This window comes from Tupaia chinensis, unplaced genomic scaffold, assembly GCF_000334495.1.
Source record: "Tupaia chinensis unplaced genomic scaffold, TupChi_1.0 Scaffold000569_1, whole genome shotgun sequence".
NCBI classification, from domain to species: Eukaryota; Metazoa; Chordata; class Mammalia; order Scandentia; family Tupaiidae; genus Tupaia; species Tupaia belangeri.
In genome coordinates, this window is record NW_006160083.1 from 3,357,026 (window position 1) to 3,376,956 (window position 19,931).

General features: G+C 41.3%; 1 protein-coding gene across 1 annotated transcript in view; it reads right to left on the minus strand.

Annotated features, from left to right (window-relative positions):
* PTPRG (protein tyrosine phosphatase receptor type G) overlaps positions 1 to 19,931 on the minus strand; it is a gene marked incomplete in the record, with an annotated part of 820,292 nt that overhangs the window by 322,539 nt on the left and 477,822 nt on the right. The window contains 1 exon segment of the mRNA XM_027775507.1: positions 19,791 to 19,931. Within this exon segment, the coding sequence (XP_027631308.1) occupies positions 19,791 to 19,931 (141 nt within the window).

Below are 19,931 nucleotides of genomic sequence, written 5' to 3' on the forward strand. Positions count from 1 at the left end.
CACCGCGCCCTAAAAAAAAAAAAAAAAAAAAAAAAAAAAAAAAAAAAAACTCTCAAAAAAAAAGAAATTAATGTGACAATAATGATCCCTGCCCAGAAGATGCTGGGAGAACAGACACAACAGTCTCTACTGTGAGTTTCCAAAACTCTATATAAAATTCATGGAACCAGTAATGAAATTATGAATAGAATTTTAAATAAACTGCATATTTTATGTACATTAGAAAGTAAAAGGCAAATTAGTCCTATAGACAAAATAACCTAGGCCAGCCCATGGCCTGGTGGTTTAGATGGCTAGATCTCACGTTGCAGACTAGGCAGCTCAACACACAGACTTGGTGACTTGAAAACCACACCAGGCGTGTGTGTGTACAGTGCATGCCCAAAGTCTTTTTCCTTTTTCTTTTTTTTGCCGCCAGGTCCAGGACTCAAACCACAGTTGGCCATGTGGGAGTCGAGCGTCCTTAACCACGACACCACCTACTGGCCCACCCAAAATCTTAAAAGGAAGAAGAAATCGAGGAGAAGGGATTGTGGTCCATCTCCCAAAGGTGTGTGTGTGTGGGGGTGGGTCCCTTCTTCCTTCTTGCTTTCCCTTTTTGTCATCCTCCTTCAAGTGCACACACCCTACAGCAAGAATTAAATAAAGAAAAAAAATCTGTTGGAGGCCAAGTGGTGGCATAGCATTAACACAACTGGATGTAGATGGGAGAGCCCCTGAGCACAGCAGGTGTGCACACGAATGCCCATGACCTGGGGATGGCTGAGACTGGGGGTAGACTGCAATGTGAAAACCCTGGGTTTCTGTCTGTCTCTTTCATGGAACAAATCATTAAAAAACAAAACAAAACAAAAACAGAAAAACAAAGAATCTGTTCCCATCTCTCCAGATCTTTAAGAGAGATTTTTGCTATAGGGAACGTGCGCTCACCAGAAAGACATAGACAGAGAGTCAGAAAGTGAGAAATCACCCCCAAGGGTGGATGGCCATGCTGCAATCCCTTCTCCTCCATTTTCCTTTCAGGATCTTGGGCACACACACACACGTGCCCAGTATGAGTGTTGAGCCACCGCGTCTGGGGACTGAACTGTGGTTGATTCTGTGGGAGTCAGCGATGTAGCCATTACACCATCTGCTGGTCCCCGATATTTTACTATCTTTGGGAGGGGACAAGGAAGTAAGAAAACAATACTTAAGTCCATAGACCTATATGCACATAAATTCACATAGAATTTCAGAAAGTTTATTAGTTCTATATGAGAAACCCTTACATTGCATCCTAGCAAGAGGAAGTAGTTATTATTATAATCAGCTTCAGAATTTGTATATGAAGCTGCCTCATATAATATCAAACTAATTAACTTTTAGTATAGCATCCTGGACATTCTCAATCTATGAAGGGCAAGGTGGATACAGTGAATTGTAACACAAAGAACATTAGCTTTGAGATTAAACATCCTGAATAGGAAACCCTAACTGATCATCAATTCTAGCACAGGTGGTAAGTTAGTCATGTAGGCCCAGACAACACATTTTAATATGAAGGGTGCAACAAATGTACAAACACATGCTGTTGGCTTTCTGAGAAGACACTTGGTTTCTTTTGAAAAAGTCAGAAGTTCTAATTAATGTTGGTTTATATTTCCTAACAGCATCAAGTCAAACAGCATTTTAGGGCTGGCTCGTGTGGTGGTTAAGGTGGCTGGATCCAACATGGTCAACCATTCAGTTCTGGGTTCCAGACCTGACAGCTGGAAAGTACACAGGATGCCTGTGTGTGCATGCTCAGAATCCAGAGGAGACTAGAGAAGGGATTGCAGAGTGACCATGCCCCCTGGCGGGATGCTAACTCTCCCCTTTTGTCTCTCTCTTTCTTTCTCTGGTCAGCACATGGACCCTATAAAATGTTTTTTAAAATAGCATTTTAGATAATTCCTGTTTTCACCTTCATATCTTATACCTGGCCACTAGGAAATCTGAATTTATCCCAAATAAATGATCTACAGGAGCTGTGATGTTATTAACAGGAACCAATGGAAAGAATCCAGATTTTTATTACCATAGTGCAAAAAACCTCACCATGGAGAGAAACGAGTTTCATCCATCGCCTACTATGTGCCACTAAACTGAGAGCTTTATAAATATACCATTTCAGTTCCTACAAAAATAAAACTAAACAATCTATAATTTATCAGGTAGAGATCAGTACGAGGGAGTCTTCACAAACTTTAAAGAAAACCTGCATTATGAAAAAATATGTATGGATTTAAATTTTTGTTAAACAAACTAAACTAGGGCCAGCAAGTGGTGTGGTGGTTAAGGTGCTGGAATTCCCATATGGCTGAGCATGGTTCCAGTCCCGGACCTGACGGCTTCTCTCTCTCTCTCTTTCTCTGGCAAAACTCATGTGAAAATAATAATAATAATAATAATAATGATAATAATGATAATAAAGCTAAATAAATTTAAAAAAACCCCAACAAACACTAAACTTTTCCATAAACTTTTTGAAGTCCCTTGACATCCACTGTCAGTTTATGGATGAGGATACAGGCTAGATAGATGCACAGAGTCACACTGTTGAAAGTGGCAGTGATGACAATCGAGTCCCAACCATCTGCCTCCAGGACCTCTGCTATGCAACTGAGAAAACAGAGCTGAGAGCCAGCTTTGTAGCTGAGTGGTTAGGAGAGCAGATCCCTCATGGATCTCTGCGGGTCAAATCTCTGCCCAGCAGCTTGAAAACCAACCAGGTGCGTGTGCAAGCCTGTCCCTATCCCGAAAGGATGTCGATGTGAAGAAAGATTGCAGTGTTACCACATCCCAGTGGGAGGGATGCTTTCTCTCTCCCTGTCTCTCCATCTCTCTCTAGAGAGTGAATGTGTCCCCTGCCAATTAAAAGAAAGAAAGAGAGGAAGAGAGAGAGAGAGGAGCCATCGGTAAACACTTGCCACTGTGATCTCGGCTGAGGATGTTGAGAGCTACTTCCCGAAAATGAAAGATTTTCACCATCTAATAAGTGGAAATGAGTTCATAAATTATGTATAGCATATTGGCATTTCTAAAGAGCATTATGTGTTTGGAAAAATGAAACCCACATACTTTCAAAATTCACATATTGTTTGAATTATTTTATAATGAACACACATTTTGATAATAAAATAGTCACAAACTTTTATTTGCATTTTAAGAAAACATTATTCTTATGCTTTTATATGTTGCCTTTATATTTTTTCTTGCTTAGAAAACTAAGGTCTTGGAAACGAAGTTAATTATGTGAGATGGCTGAGCCCGTGGTTAGCTCTTGCAGTTGGCCTGGGTGCTGTGCCCTGGGTTCAAGCTTGTTTCTTCACTAGAGTCTATTTTAGTAAGTCCTGGTTTCATTCCGGAATCTCGAAGACTAAGTTGATTCTTTCTTCTAAGAAAATTATTTCAAAACGGTCAAGACCGCGGCTGGCAGGTGATGTGGTGGTTAAAGGTGCTAGATTCCCACATGGCTGATTGTGGTTTGAGCCCCGGACTTGGCAGCTTGATCTCTCGCTTTCCCTCTCCTGCTCTGTCTCTCTCTCTGGTCAAATTAAAATAAGTAAATAAATAAAGTTAAATAAAATAATCCTTGAAAAAAAATGTCAAGACCTTGGCTTTGCCTAATGTGCTACTAAATTCCAAGCTTAATTCCTGGTCCAATCTGAGGCTGAACACAGTGGCATGCACCTGTAGTCTAGCTGCTCAGGAGGTTGAGGTAGATGGATGATGACAGTCAGATCCTGCCTTTAAAAAAGAAAAGACAAGGGACCAGTAGGTGGCTTGGTGGTTAAGGCGCTGGACACTCCCATATGGTCGACCATGGTTCGAGTCCAAGACTAGGTAGCTTTCTTTCCTTCTTTTTCTCTCTCTCTAAGTCAAAATAAATGAATGAATGAATAAAATTAAATAATTTCCTTAAAAAAAGAAAAGTCAAGACCCTCTGTCATACTCCATCCATACCGTCTATTCCGAAAGTTTCTGCTGGGGATGGGGCAGGCTCACTTACCCTCCATTAGCAATAAAATCAGTCTGCAGTCCAGATCTAATGCTCCCGCTCCCTGTCCCATATGCTGATTCATTCATCCCATACATGGGCACCCTTCTTCTCTGGGAAGCAACCTGTCCAGGCCTGTCCTATCAGTCCATTTTATCTTACCTAAGCTGGCCTCCTCTGCATGATAACTCAAGGGATGCCTTGCTCTTTGTAATGCATTTCAGACAGGGCTTCCCTATCTGCCTGGACCAGCCTTCAGTTTGCAGATTCCAGAGCAGCTGGGACCATAGATGCATGCTCCTGTGTTCAGTCAATGGATTAGACTGAAGATCAAACCTGGAGCATTATCTGATGCATTTAATTAATGTATTCCATACATCTAGAATTCTCATATTTTGCTCTTTCCTAAGATAAGCATTTGAAGAGGCAGTGATATTTTAACTCAAAGGGTGGAATTTCAGAGGCGCTTTCAAGACTCACTTGGTGATTGTGAATCATTCACAAAGCCTGACTGACTGGGAAGAGAGAGGCGTCACCTCCAGAGTCTACAAATTGCCTGTCATTTCATTCCAGCCCCTGCTTATATTTTAGAAATCTAGTAAATTCCAGAAAGAAAAGAGTGAGAGGCTGAGCACGAGGCAGAGGCAGCGTACTCACATGTAGAGGCACATGACATTTTATGGGAGTGTGAAAAAACAGACTGTGAAGTGAGTGTGGTCGTTTTCATTCACAGGCAATAAGGAATGAACAAAAATGCCTTGAATTTAGTGTTACAACATACAAAAGGCCAGCTTGGTTTTGACGTGAATTCTGGTTAAGGTTCACTCTCCTGGTCTCCTAGGTTCCATGAAGTCAAGGGGCTTGTTTGCCTTGTGTACTATGAAATTTTTCAAATGTTCAGCATTGTGCCTGGTTCTCAGTGAGGAGGAAGGCCCTGGTAGGGGATACCATGTGCCGAGGGCCAAGGACAGGACTCTGGAGTGAAGAATACAACACATAAGTACCATGGCTTCTGCCTTAGCTTGTGAATGAAGCTAATAATCTCAATCTAAAATTCCCAACGGCATGCCTTTTAACTCTGCTACAGTAATTGCTCATGTACATATTAACAGCTCTCAAAAACCTGGACCTCATTGACTAATTGGAACAATCTGTCTTGATATGTAGATATAATAGCTGTTAATATAAGAACTACACTCTGGAAGAACAGACCTTATAAAGATCATTTTCTAAGCTGCACGACTAACCCTCAGCCTCGCAGCATGAAGTGAGAGGATGAATGTGTTTATTTGGCAGTAACTAACTTATGTGGGTCCTTCACATCCTTAATACAAGAGGCAGATTGGGGGAAGATTTGCTTCTGTACATGTCCTTTTCAGGAATGAATGAAAAGTTCTCGTTCCCAGGAATTAATTTCTTATTCTTTAAAGCAGTGTTTTTAATATGATGAGGATATAATACAAAAATGTTGGTTTCTTAATAGGGATTACTGCTTAACAGGGTTTTGGGACTGTATTCATTAGTGGTTTACATTCAGCTGTAAACAGACGGCTCTCCTCCAAAAGCTCACGTTACAGGGTATGGGAATGGGTGAGGGGGAGGTGAGTTAATAAGCAAGTAAACAAATCAATAAGTAATTTCAAAAAGTGATAGGTGCTATGAAGAAGACGAAAGTGGGTAACAGAAAAAATGTATTGGAAAGAGCATGCAATGTTACAACAGGTAGGATTAGGAAAGAAATGAACCAGTATAAATGAGCAATTGGAGAAAATTCTGGACTGAAGAAAAAGTCAGTGAAAACTGAGTGGAGAGAAGTCTGGGGACAGTGGAAGATGGTGGAGAAGCCAGATCAAGTAGGATCTTATAGGCCCACATAAGGTCTCTGGACTAATTCAACGTGAGAATGAAAAAGAGTGCATGCACTTGCCAGAGAGACAGAAAGAGTCAGACAGAAAGCGAGAAATCAGATGGCCATGACACAATTCCTTCTCCTCCATTGTCTCCTCAGGATTTTGGGCACGCACACACACACACTCCCGGCATGAGTTATAAGCTGTTGTGTTTGGGACTCAAATTGCAATCAACTACATGGGAGTCCAGGGATGTAACCGTTATGTCATCTGTTGGTCCCGAAAACCACTGGAAGATGTTAAGCATAGTAAAATGTAGAACAGTTCCAGTGTTTGAAAGAAAGCTTTGGTTACTGGATACAGTGGAGTGGGGGGTGGGGGGGAGACAAGAGAAGCCTTTTAAGGATCCACAGCAATGATTTAAGTAAGAGCTAATGACGTTGAATCTGCTATCACTCTGCCCATCTCTGCCTCCATTCCAGTAGCCCAGGCCAGGCGGCATCCTGCCTAAGGGTCTCAGCACCTCCTGGACTAAAATCTGCTTGAAGACAAGACACTCTGTCCCATACAGAGAAGTCTCTGTTAGTGAATTGAATGATCAAGAACTGTTGATATTTTAGAAACTAGAGAAGAGAGTAAGAAGGTAATCTAAGCTGTCCACATTCTACAACTTGGGGCAGCATTTCCCCAGAAACATTCTCATTGAAGCCCATAGGAAATACAAATAAAATGGATTCCATGGTCACCTGAGTTGGGGAGAATCCCAGTTAAAAGAAAATTAAGCAAGTTTCTTTGCTGAAATATTTCTCAGGACTTGTGCTATGTCAGCATGTTAACAGGCTGTAAGAATAAGACATATTGTACAGCATTTCCTAAATACATCTGACCACAGATCACTTTCTGTGCAGAGCATTCGAGAATGTTTATGAGAATCCAGAAAAGGCACTGGGGATATGGATATGTATGTATGTATATATTTATACACACACACACACACACACACACACACTCTTTTATGTATTTCATCCATAAGCAAGAGAGACAGAGAGAGAAGCAGAGAAAGAGACAAGTACCCCAAATAGGGTCTTGATGCTGTGACCTGCTTTGGGCCAATCCCAGACCTTGGGCAAGTATGTGCCTGTGAAGTGGGAAGCTGGGGTGCGTGGATCCCATAATCACTGCGGAACAGCAGTGATTGCGATTCTTTGTCTCACATTCATGAAGATTTAGAGACACAGACACAAAGAAAGAATAGTAAAGTGGAAAGTTTATTATTTCTTTTTCATTGTTAATATTTTTAAAATTTTTCTGTAGGGCACTTGTGGTCACTAGAGACAGACAGAAAGTGAGAAAGCAAGCCTCCAGGTCCAGGACTCCAACAGCAGTCAGCCACGACCGAGAGAGAAGCAGAGAAAGAGACAAGTACCCCAAATAGGGTCTTGATGCTGTGACCTGCTTTGGGCCAATCCCAGACCTTGGGCAAGTATGTGCCTGTGAAGTGGGAAGCTGGGGTGCGTGGATCCCATAATCACTGCGGAACAGCAGTGATTGCGATTCTTTGTCTCACATTCATGAAGATTTAGAGACACAGACACAAAGAAAGAATAGTAAAGTGGAAAGTTTATTATTTCTTTTTCATTGTTAATATTTTTAAAATTTTTCTGTAGGGCACTTGTGGTCACTAGAGACAGACAGAAAGTGAGAAAGCAAGCCTCCAGGTCCAGGACTCAAACAGCAGTCAGCCATGAGGGAGTCCAGAGCCTTAGTGACTGCACCACCTGCTGGCCCCAAAATGGAGAGTCTGTTAAGAGAGGAAAGGAAAAACAGAGGTCCCACCCAGGAAGCAGGTCCCAGAAAAACGGATTGCCTAAGAGGATCTGAGGCAAAGGGTTTCTGTCGGAGTCAGAGTGGTTTTGTTCAGGCTTCCGGTGCATGCATTCTCCTCATGGTGTGGCGGGTCACGTGTCCTATGGGTTATGCTAATTAATAACTATAGTAGCATAACATGATTGATTTGGTAACCTTTTTGTTCAAAGTCTGTTCATTTGAGAAAAGCTGTTATCTTAGTTAAGTTAGAAGGCTCTAAGACTTCTACCTTGGAATGTACTCCAAGGAAGCCTTGCCTCTTCAGGTTTCTCTGAAAAAAAAAAAACATCTTACCTGTTTGCTCTGGGCTGTAACACTGGTCTCTGGTTTTTGCCTAATTAAGTCTCATAGCAAGGAGGAGTTAAGTCTCATTTAGGAACAAGAGCTACATGTCCACAGGGCAAGTGAACATAGTGATTCTTAAAATAAAGGGAAAAGGAAAATAACTGGATCACCTAGCGTGGCAGGCAATGGCTGTGCTTTCTGTGCCCGAGCCCTGTCTACAACTCACTGGGTCTAATTCTCGTCTCACCTGGTGTACTCAGAGAACTCTCTGGACGTGAATCCAGACCTTCCCAATTCAGCGTCACATTGAATTGCTGTCCCACTGTCTTGCCCTCTGGGGGACATATTTTCCTAAGGGCCCCTGCATGTGTATGGCTATGATATTTCAGATCACATCCTGCTAATAAATGAGATGGAGGGGTGAACAAAGAGGCAGATGGAGACAGAGAGTCAAGACAGAGGCTACTTCAAAAGCAGAAGCGAAGAGACAAGGTGAGAAATGGCAGGAAATTGTGGGGTGCGGTTTCTGTCACTCCAAGTTTTCCTTGATTAGGAAATAGTGAACCCTGTGGCATACACTAACAAAATTCCCTCAAATACTGAATTTTAAAAACTAACACAGTAAAGGCTTTAATAGAGATTCAGAAATTGAAGCTATATGTATAGGGTAAGAGGGAGATTTAGAAGTTATTTTACTATTAAGTCAAATGTCTTCCACATATTAACCCGAGTTTTAAAGTCCTATCTTTTAAGACACCCTTAAACACGCAAGAGATGAACTTTATATTTTTAATATAAAATGGGGTTTTGGTGAATTTGCCCAGCTGGTCTCCATATATTGCAATAAATGTAATCAGGGCAGTATTTGTGCTCAACACAGCCTGGGGCCATACAATCTGACTTAGGAAGCTTTAGGAATTTGCTTCCCATCCCATTAAAGAGGGGTGCTGTGAAATTCTATGCCGGGAATTTAAAGGGGAGAGAGAAAATAGACTCTCTTTCAAACTTGACTTCTTTCTAGCCCTTATAAATCTTTCTGACTGTCCTTTCTGAGTGACTATAGCATGACACAACTTGCTGAAGGCTTTATACTTAAGATGGCTTGAAGTCTTCCTGCTCAAATTTTGACAGGACAAAAAAAAAGGGGGGGAGGGGGATGTCACTAAGCCATATGCCCCGAAATCCTCTTGACCTGAACTCACAATGCATCTGATCTGGCCACCTGAGGTCTCTACCTTCAGTGCACAAAAGTCTCCCCAGCCAGCTTTGAGTTCCCAAGCTTGAAAATGGATTCTGAGAATAGTGTTTAAAGCTCTAGGAACAAATGTAAAAAAAGAAAAAGGGGGAAAACTTATAAAGAAGAAAATCTATACCATACCTGGGTGAAGATTTTCAACCAATAAGTCAAACCCCCAGAAAAAAACTGTGTGTGTGTGTGTGTGTGTGTGTATGTATGTGTGTGTGTGTGTGTGTGTGTATATATATATATAAATATAAATTTTAAAATATTTAAATTATATAAATTAAATATGTGTATGGTTTATATATATTTATAGATGTTATACAAATATTTATACAAATATATAATATCTATAAATATACTATATATAACATAGAGATGTATATATAAATTTAAATTGCACTATCACTATAATTTTATTTTTATTTAACTAAATTAATTTATTTATTTTCACAGAGATTTTTGCTATAGGACATGTGCGCTTGCTGGAGAGACAGAGAGCAGAGAGACAGAAAGTAAGAAATCGCCCACCGGGGGGATGGCCATGCTGTAATCCCCCTTCTCCATTCTCCTGCCAGGATCTTGGGCACGGACGCACATGCACCTGGCATGAGGTCCAAACCACCACGTCCAGGACTCTAACCACGGTCGACTAACGTGGGAGTCCAGCAACATGTAACCGTTATGCCGTCTGTTGGTCTCAATTTTATTTTAATTTTCTATTTAGTGTATGTTAAATCTTGTGTTAATTTAAGGTATACAGCACGTTATGAGATACATACATACAGTAAAATGGCTACTACAATGAAACGGCTAATAGCACAGTTATCGTCTCGGTCACCCAGTTTTATCCACCTGTGGCAAGAGCAGCTCTCATCTACTCATTTAGCAAAAATCCTGAACGCCACTGCGATTTCCTACAGTCCTCATGCTGTACATGAGATCTTTAGACTTGTTCATCCTACCTGTCTGCTACTTTATCTCTTTTGGCCTACCTTTTTTATTGAAGAAGAAATGAGAAAATCTTCACCACAAAAATTGCTCCTGAAGAATTTCTGCTAGTCCTTTGGCTAGTTTATCTTTTAAATTCCATTACTGTGCTCTAGTGCCCATAAATCTACACATTTCTGTATGACAACCACTAACACCATGTGCCTGGTTAGTGTGAACAGAGATGTCTGTGGAAAACACAAAGACTTAGTATTAAAACAGGATGAAATCTATTTTGGCAAAAACTTTTCATATTGATTTTATGTTGAAATAATATTATGAATGTATTAGGGTAAACAATAATAGACTATTAAAATCAACTAAAGTCTGATTGCTTTTATAATAATTACCCTACAACATAAGTTGAATAACAGTAATTAGATTGGTAAATAATATAAATTACATAAAATGGCTAAAGTAAAAAAAATTACTGGATTCCTTTTACTTTTTTAAATGTGGTAATTAAATTCTGGAAATTTAAATGACAGTATATGGCTCTTATATTTTCTATCAAAAGGTACCTCAAAGTGATTAAAAACAGTCTGAAGTGGTCAATCAGATTAAATGTTAAGTATTTTCTACAGACTTTTAATCTTTTTTTGGAGAGGTTTTTGCTATAGGGCGTGTGCACTGCCAGAAAGAGAGAGACAGAGAGACAGAAAGCAAGAAATCACCACCCCCCCCAGGGGGAATGGCCACCCCATAATCTCTTCTGCTCCATTCTCCTCTTGGGATCTTGGGCACGCACGCATACGCACCCGCCGTGAGTTTAAGCCACCGAGTCTGGGACTTGAACTATGGTCGACTACATGGGAGTCCAGCAACATAGCCATTATGCCAACTACTGGTCCCCTCTACAAATTTTTCTAGGCAATGAGCTGACAACACTTTCTACTTCCTTCGCATCTCATCTCTACATATCTCACTGCAGTTCAGCCATCTCTAAACACTTGAAGCCTTTGATTTTTCTTCTCTTCTTATATAATTCACAGCAGTTAAGATTCTAATGAAATTATTTCTACTGTATCAATGGTTCTAAAAACGACCTGAAGCAATGACAACAACAAAAAATACAAAGAATCAGAGTTCAGACTGTAGAGACATCAGAGCTGAGATTCTGGAAGACTACCAGTAAACCTCAGCTGAGCCCTTTACCATGGCAGAAGCTCAGTGGTTCCATCTTTAAGAAGGGTATGGTAAGAGCACCTCTCTCATCAGGCTGATGTGAGAGTTAAATGAGGAAACACCCAGGAGATTCCTGACACAAGGCAGTACTTTACAGGGTCTGCAATATTCTCCCTACTACCACCAACACCTCCACCCCCAGCTCAAGCCTTGTCCCTGGCTGTCTGAGGGTTCCTAAGCTCATCAGGTCTCTACACTGAGAATATCTCCATCTTTTTTTTTTTTTTTAATTTTGTCAGAGGATACTGCACTCACCAGACACAGAGAGTGAGAAAGGGAAAGTGAGGAAGCATTCTCTATGGGGCATGTCCATGCTGCAAACCCTTCTTCTTTCTTTCTCCCCTAGGAACTTGGGGCATGCATGCATGCCTACACCTGGTGCATTTTTCAAGTCACTGGGTCTGGGACTCTAACCTCTCCGTAGGCCATGTGGGATCCAGTCACCTCTATCACCCCACACCACCAGCTGGCCCACAGAACATCTCCACTTTAACCAGACTTGCTTTTCCCCTCAGAGTGTCATCTCTTTGAGTAACATTCTCAGTACTACTCACCAGTGATCAGCCAGCCACATGTCGGTGACATGCCGTCAAACAGCCCTGAGCCAAGTTCACATCTAAGGATGACTGTGAGTGACGAGGACTGTCAGATATCACAGATTCATCACACCAGGGACCAAGGCTGCTTTTACCTCACAAAACCTGCTCTCCAACTTTGTACAACCAGGCGTTAACTTCTCCACTGAGGACACTCAAAGTTCCAGGGCTTGCTCAAATGTTCATCTTAATTAACATAGGATATACACAGAGAAGATCGGCCAGATGGAAATTAAATATTTCACTAGTAAGGGATGAAACACTCTGCTCTAAAATGGAATCTTTATTTCAATAAAGTCATTAACCAAATTTTAACCAATCCTCATGCCATTTGATGGAAAGTCACTGCAGAACAAAACACTGCACAGCTACAACAGAATAGCAAAAAGCAGATAACTGCAGAAGAGATCTCTTTGACATTTCTAACTGTCCACATAGAGCATGTAGAGGCAGGTCACAGGGAAAGCCACTGTCCTAAGCTCCAGTGACAAAAAAACTCTCTTAGAAGAAAGCAACTTCAGCAAACCTCTCGTACTTCCAGGAATTTACATCAAGTATGTGACACAGGAAAAGTAAAAGAGCAAAAGTTATTTTTAATACATGTCTCAGTCTCTCTCTTGTGACGGTTCTCTCTAATGACAAAGCAAGATCGTATCAAGTTTCATAAAGACGATAAACTGCTTCGTGAAGAAGGCAGTCTGTATCATTTTCAAGATAACTGAAAGGCCAAATCACTATAGGTGTCCTCTGAAAATACTTCTTTGAACAGGACCCCATTTCTTACAAGGAATCTGGACTAAAGGAAGAGAAGAGGAAGTTATAACTCAGCATTTGCACACACACACACACAAAAAGTGATAATACCGTTGCATGAAAAAGTAGGGTAGGGTGGTCACATAAGTTTGGAAAGACGTGTTAAATAAAGATAAGCACATTTCTGCAATAGAGGACTCTTCTAAGTCCTTAATGTGCCCATATACAACATGAATCTTCAAGAAGGCATTTCAAATGTCTAAAACTATTTCCAGCAGAAAATGGGGGGAATATAGAGGGAGTGCTAGCCTAACCTAACATTCAGTCCCTGCATTAGCATAGCATGTACTGAAGCCAGGGGTCGATGGTGGCCTCAGTCTCCAGAGGAGCTGGTCCACGTCTGAGTTGTGCACTGGCCTGCCATGCTCGCAGTACTGTGCAGAAGGCTTGGTGTGTGGTAAAGTTTGTGAGCTCACCAGGGAGAAGGCAGGCAGACGCAGGTCATCTAAGTCATAACTTAAGGCTTACTGCAAGGTAATTGCCCAACCAAAATGTGATGGGAACATTCCATTTTCCAGGGAAAAACCAACATTCACTTCATAAAATGAAAGGCAAATCATTAGTCTAGCTCTCAGAGCCAAGGTAGGATCAGAGCTGACAGGACAGACTGTGGAGAGCGCTGTGTTACACAAAACGGATTCTGTAATGCCAAGACTGCACTGAGCAGTGAAAAGGGTGACATATACACCCCAATTCCTCACTTTGCCCGTCCAACTGAAATACAGTAACAGGGAAGTGCAAACCTGGTAGGCCCAGACACCCTGGTCCACCGAACAGAGACAGACACTCACTGTGTGCCAATCTTAGACTCAGGTGCTAATCTTTGAGACTCTGCCACCTTGGGGCAGAAAAGAAGCCCTCTCTGGAGTCACTTTGCTATCTGCTCCTGGCACTGTGACCAGAGCCAATCGAGGGTGGACACTTGGGATTTCTGAGAATCCGTAACTGGCTTTTTGCCTCCATAGACCACTCGGTGATCAGATGGCATCAGCTATACTCCTCCTTTGGCCCGACTGCGTTGCTATGCTAAATTTTACACTATGCAATCAAGTTTGACTTTGTGGAAAGACACGAATCCATCTGGGATCTTAGGCAGGAGCAGGTCAAGATACCACCTCAAGATGTCAATAGTGAAGACAACTACAGGCCCCAAGAGACTACTAAAATGAGAATATTAAAATGAGTCAATCATAGAACAAAGTCAGCCTAAAACGAGCAACGCCTTACCCTCTGGGCCATCCTTAACTTTGAGTAAGATTGCAGTTCATGACCGTAATAGAGAAGGGAGGAGGGAGAGAGAAGTACCTGGACACATTTACTCCTCCAGACAAGTAATTCTACACATTTGTGTCAAGGTTATAACCGCCCGGGGCTCTTGAGGACATGAACCATTGAGACGACCCAACAGACCCAAGACCGACGCAAGAACTGATTTGGTGGTAAAAGCTGACGTGAAGAGATGTGAAGCTGTTTAGAGTATTGATAGTTCCACTGCATGTGATTGTTCATTTGTTTGCTACAGAAATATTAATACATGTAAGGGGTGTAATTTCAAACCCTCCTGAGTGTCTTCTGTCACATGCACTTGGCACATGAGCGGCAGTATCTTCCTAAAAATGATCCTGAATTCTGAAACATCTTGCCTCAAGGGTTTCAGATAAGGGATTACAGACCTGCACCATGTGGTAATGTGTATTTCCTTATATATACACACTATGCATTAGGAGAAATGTTTTTGTTTCTAGTCACTTGCTAAGGTGCTCTAAACAGAGTTGAAATGAACCAGTTGAGTCTCACTGGAAAGGGCACACACAATCAATTTGGATCACTTAAACTTACTGAAGACTTCAACTCATAGAGCACCAATAAGTCTGAATCAACAACTCCTACAATCTCTTATTGTAATAAATAAGATTTTAATTACCTCAGATGACAAGCATACAATGAATCCCTGCTTCAGCAGAGCTCTCAGAGGTGTTATCTGAAGGTTTTTCTTTGGATTAGCTCCAATTTTAGTTATTAATGGAAACGTGGCTAGATTAAATTCCTATTAATTTTTGTTGCTGTTGTTATAGGGCATGTGCACTTGCCGGAGAGACAGAGAGACAAAAAGCGAGAAATCACTCCCCAGGAGGATGGCCATGCCACAATCCCCCCTCCTCCACTCTCCTCTCAGGATTTTGGGCACACAGGCACACATGCCTGACATGAGTTTTAAGATCCCAGGTCCAGGACTCCAACTGTGGTCCACTACATGGAACAGCAATGTAACCATTATGCCATCTGCTGGTCCCAATTCCTATTAGTTTTACATGAACTTTTTTTAACTTACCAAACACAGAACAGAGATTAAGAGTGAAATAATGAGAAAATTTAGGATAGGATAATAACCATTACACATTAATAGTTGGATAGAAAGCTGAACATCCATGGAAGAACAGGAACAGGACAGTGCAACTGCTGTTTTACTCACTGGGATATTCTGAGCTTTTTGACTTTGAGGATATTTAATCACATCCGCAAAGTCTTGTTTGCCATGTATAGTAACATATTCACAGGTTCTAGGGATTAGTGAGTGGATATTTTATGTGCGTTTTTGTGATGAGGCTAATATTCTGCCTACCAAAACCTCCACTGACTTCTCTTTATTCCTTACACTTCCCAAATACTACCTGCCCAAGGGCCTTGGCATATCTCTGTTCTACCAGGCTCCAATTTATTTCTCCCGTCTTCATAAATATTGCTCTCTACACAGAGGCCTTCCATCTCCTGGCAAAATGTCCCTTTGCTTCAGAGACTGTATCAGAACTTAAATTATACACTACTGATGTGGCTGTTCAATTTCTGTGTCACCTCTAAAGTGTAAATATCTTTAGGGCAGGGACTATGACTTTCTGGTTTACCCATGTGACCAAGCACCTATACGACAAAAGATACTCAAGAAAAACTTGTTGGTACGCAAAGAATAAAACTGAATAAAAAGGGGTAAGGGAATGTGAGGATCCAAGTTGGGTCTGGTCTCCTAGGCACGGCATTGTAATGTGACTCCGATTCTTTTTTAACTTAGTGGACCGGTAAAGAATGCTGGCTACTGAAGGGCTTCCGTTTTGCTTTATTTTAGTCTTCCTAGGACTTGTTTCGTAAACTATTAGACTGGATATTTTAAGTGCAGGAGCTGTAAGGTTCAGATGAGGATTTCAGCCCGGAAATACGGAAGTCTAATTTTTAGATGTCCACAATGTTGTCTTAGATGACCTCCAAGGAGTCCTGGGAAGCTGTACATAGTTGAATTTGTTGCAATCTACCCTTGGGGAGCAGATCCAGCATCCAGTGGGACAGATACTTGATAATCAGTCTGCAGAGCTGGAGCCCGGAGGGAGCAGTTGAAATGCCCAAGGTCGAGGCTGCATCTCAGAGAGTCTGCAGGAACCAGGACCAGCAATGCTGTTAATCAGAAGGCAAGGTCCATGTTCTCTCTAAATATCACAGGCAGATAGGACTTCTCAAACAACGAGTCCTTACCATGCAACTCTATTTAAAATAATAAAGGCAGGCTCAATTCCACTAACCACTCTGCTTTGTCTACTCCAGAGTCTCACAGCAGTCACATTAGTGACCCTCTGGAACCACATGATTCCTTGCAGTGGGGACTGCCAAATGCAATGAAAATGTTCAGTAACATCTCTGGTCTTTACCCACTAGAAACTAGTAATACATTACTGCTGACAATGGTGGGAACCAAAAATGTCTCCAGACATTGCCTAATGACCCCAGAAATGGGAGCAGGGGTGGGGACTTCATCTCTAGTTGAGAACCATGGGTGTATTCTACCAATCTCAGGGCAACCTTCCACAATCTTTTCTAGCCTTCAGACACAGTACATGCAAGACAAATAATGTTTCCAATGCTGATAAATTCCCCATGATAAATTAAAATGTCCTTATTTTCATTCTCGTTTCTTGAATAACAATGTTGTTATTTAAATAAATAAATCAAGCCTGAGATGTTCAAACAATATAAAAAAAAAAAAAAACCCAACAACAACAAAACCTCAGAGATAGCTGGTGTTAATAAAGAGCTCAAATAAAACAAAAATAAAACATTACAGACATGTTTTAGGTAAAAATGAGCAATTTCCCTGTTCATATTTTACAGTTGATTCAGTTACCTTTAAACTCTGAAATGCAAGTTCCTTCAAATATACCACTAAGTAATTTAACATGTTTATGACACTTTAAGAAAGCACGCTATGAACCAGATGGGCCTTGATGAGTAACCCAATTAATATAGGCAGCCTAACCATCTGACATTATTTAAATGGGGGAAAAACAAATCCAAATAACTTGGTCAAACAGTAAGTCTGGGTATTGTAGCTGCCATTTCTAATTAGCTTCTGAATTTAATGGCTCTCTTTGAGTAAAGGAGAACTGAAATATTCATTTCAAGTCATAAAGTTTAAAAAGAATATAAATCAATCCTATGCATTTTTCCAGAATCATGTGTAAGGAGGAGACAGGCCATTTTGGCATGGGGAAAATGACTATGAATGAGGCTGAGGTTCCTCGTTCTTAACTCCAGAGGTTTTCTTTTCCAAGGTAGCTGCCAGATTAAGTTTTCAAGTTTTCAAGCACAAGTCTTTTGTCCAGAACAACATTAAGTGAACAAATGGCAACCCAATACTAAGACAAAGAGGCTTCAGAGCAAAACTATCTGGACACAAACTACCCCTTCAATTTACAGTGCCAATTGAAACTCGTCAGCAAGGCCAGAAGGGAAATCCCACACTTAAAAACATGATGTAATTTTGCTTCTAGGAATGAAGTTTTCCAAGTGCAAATAAAGCTAAGACTTCTAAGAAATTATTCATTCCATTTATTTATTTATATATTTAATTTTTTAATTATTATTTTTTTTGGAGACGTTTTTGCTATAGGGTGCGTATGCTTGCCAGACAGACAGAGAGAGAGAGACAGAGAGAAAGAAATCACCCCCCAGGGGGGATGGCCACGCTGCAATCCCTTCTCCTCTCAGGATCTTGGGAACGCACACACACGCGCCTGGCGAGAGTTTAAGCCACTGGGTCCGGGACTCGAACCGTGTTTGACTACGTGGGAGTCCAGCAACATAGCCATTACGCTAACTGCTGGTCCCTATTCATTCCATGTAAAGAATGGAGGAGAACCCATTAAGTAGGAACCCTACTCGTGAGCCAGAATTAAGATGACGAGGACAGGAAGGTGATCACATAGAAGAGTTCAAGAGAATTTTGTACTGAGAATTGTCAGCTAAATAAGAAAAAATATATAAAATGATTTCTATAGTTGTTATCTCTAATTTCTCTATGAATACTGGATAAGAAACAAATCTAGGAGTCAGCAGGTGGTGTGCTGGTTAAGGGCGCTGGACTCCAAAATGGACATCCACAGTTCAAGTCTCAGACCTGGAGGCCTGCTTTCTTACCTTCCCTCCCTTTCTCTCAGTCTCTCTCTGGTCAAATTAAAAAGTAATAGGGACCAGCAGTTAGCGTAACAGCTATGTTGCTGGACTCCCACATAGTCGACCGTGGTTCACGTCCTGGACCCGGTGGCTTAAAACTCACGCCGGGTGCATGTGCGTACGTGCCTAAGATCCTGAGAGGAGAATGGAGGAGAAGGGATTGCGACGTGAACATCCCCCCTGGGGGGGTGATTTCTCGCTTTCTGTCTCTCTGTCTCTCTCTGTCTGGCGAACGCACACACCCTATAGCGAAAACCTCTCCAAAAAAAAAAATTAAAAAGTAATAATAATAAATAAAGGGAAATAAAATAATATTTAAAAAATAAATCTATATGTCAAATAAGCATCTGTAACTGGAAATTCTATTGAATGTCTCATTTTATAGAAGTTCTTCACCTACGGTTCAATAGTACCTAGTGGATCTGTGAATGGGCTTGAAGAGGCAGGGAGAATGATGAAACCCTGTAAGTTATACCCAAACCTACATGCATTTTCTTTATGAAGGGATCCCAAGTATTGATCACACGATCAGGGCAGGGCATGACTTAATGGAGGTTATCAAACAGTAAGCGTTGAATATTCTGCATGGTCACTTGGCTACTTTCATTCAAACATGATACCACTTCAAAGCCACTCCATGCCTGAGGACCATCGCAGGCTGGAACTGCACTCATTTAGTTTTTACACAAACTTGCAACGCTTAAAGAATATTCACATGTTGATCATGATGAAAGGAAAAAAAAAAAAAAACAAGATTATCCAAGAAAGGGGGATGCTGTAATTATTCAATATTAATCAATGCATTAGAGATGTGCTCTGTCCCTCATCTTGGCTCAAAGCAGATAGACACTAGCACACGGGCAAGTACACCCACACCCTTCTTCCACCCAGCAGCACAACCTGTGAGAAGACCAACACAGGGCAAACAAAATGTCACCATCGATCTGAGTCAAATTAACTGACTTCTATCACCAGTCGTCACAGATCCTTTCTAAACAACAGTTGGCGGGAACCAACCAACCTTAAAACAACTTTACTATTAAGAGAAGGTTTGAAAGCTCCTCTTCAGATGTTCAGTAACTATTTTTGTTTTCTAAATGGTGAAAAGAAAGTCATCCATGTTTCATAAAAAATGTCATCTTCCAAAAACAGGGTTTCAGAAGTGGTGAAAAGAAACCATCAAATGAAACCAAAGATGAACCTCATCAACCAGGGGGGAGCATCCTCAAACCATGAGGCCTTTCACTTCTGGATGTTTCTCCAGCTGAACTAAGATGGGAAACGAGGATAGAAATCCAGCTGCCCTGCTATAAACAAAGGATTCTCAGAGACACAAAGTTAGGTACAGCCCAAGCTTGATTTGCAAAGTAAGTGAGGACAGGGATGTAGCAGATGATTCATGTAAAGACCCAAAGCATAGCCACTTGGAGATCTAGAGGTTCTCTCACCTCCACAGGGAACCTCCTGCCGTTGATGCTGTGTTCGGAGCCTGCTGAGCCATTGCTGTGACCCCAGTGAAATTCCACCTTCTCAGCTTTGAATCTGCCAGGAAGGCCAGCGCCGCTCACAAAATAGTCATCTTTCAGCAG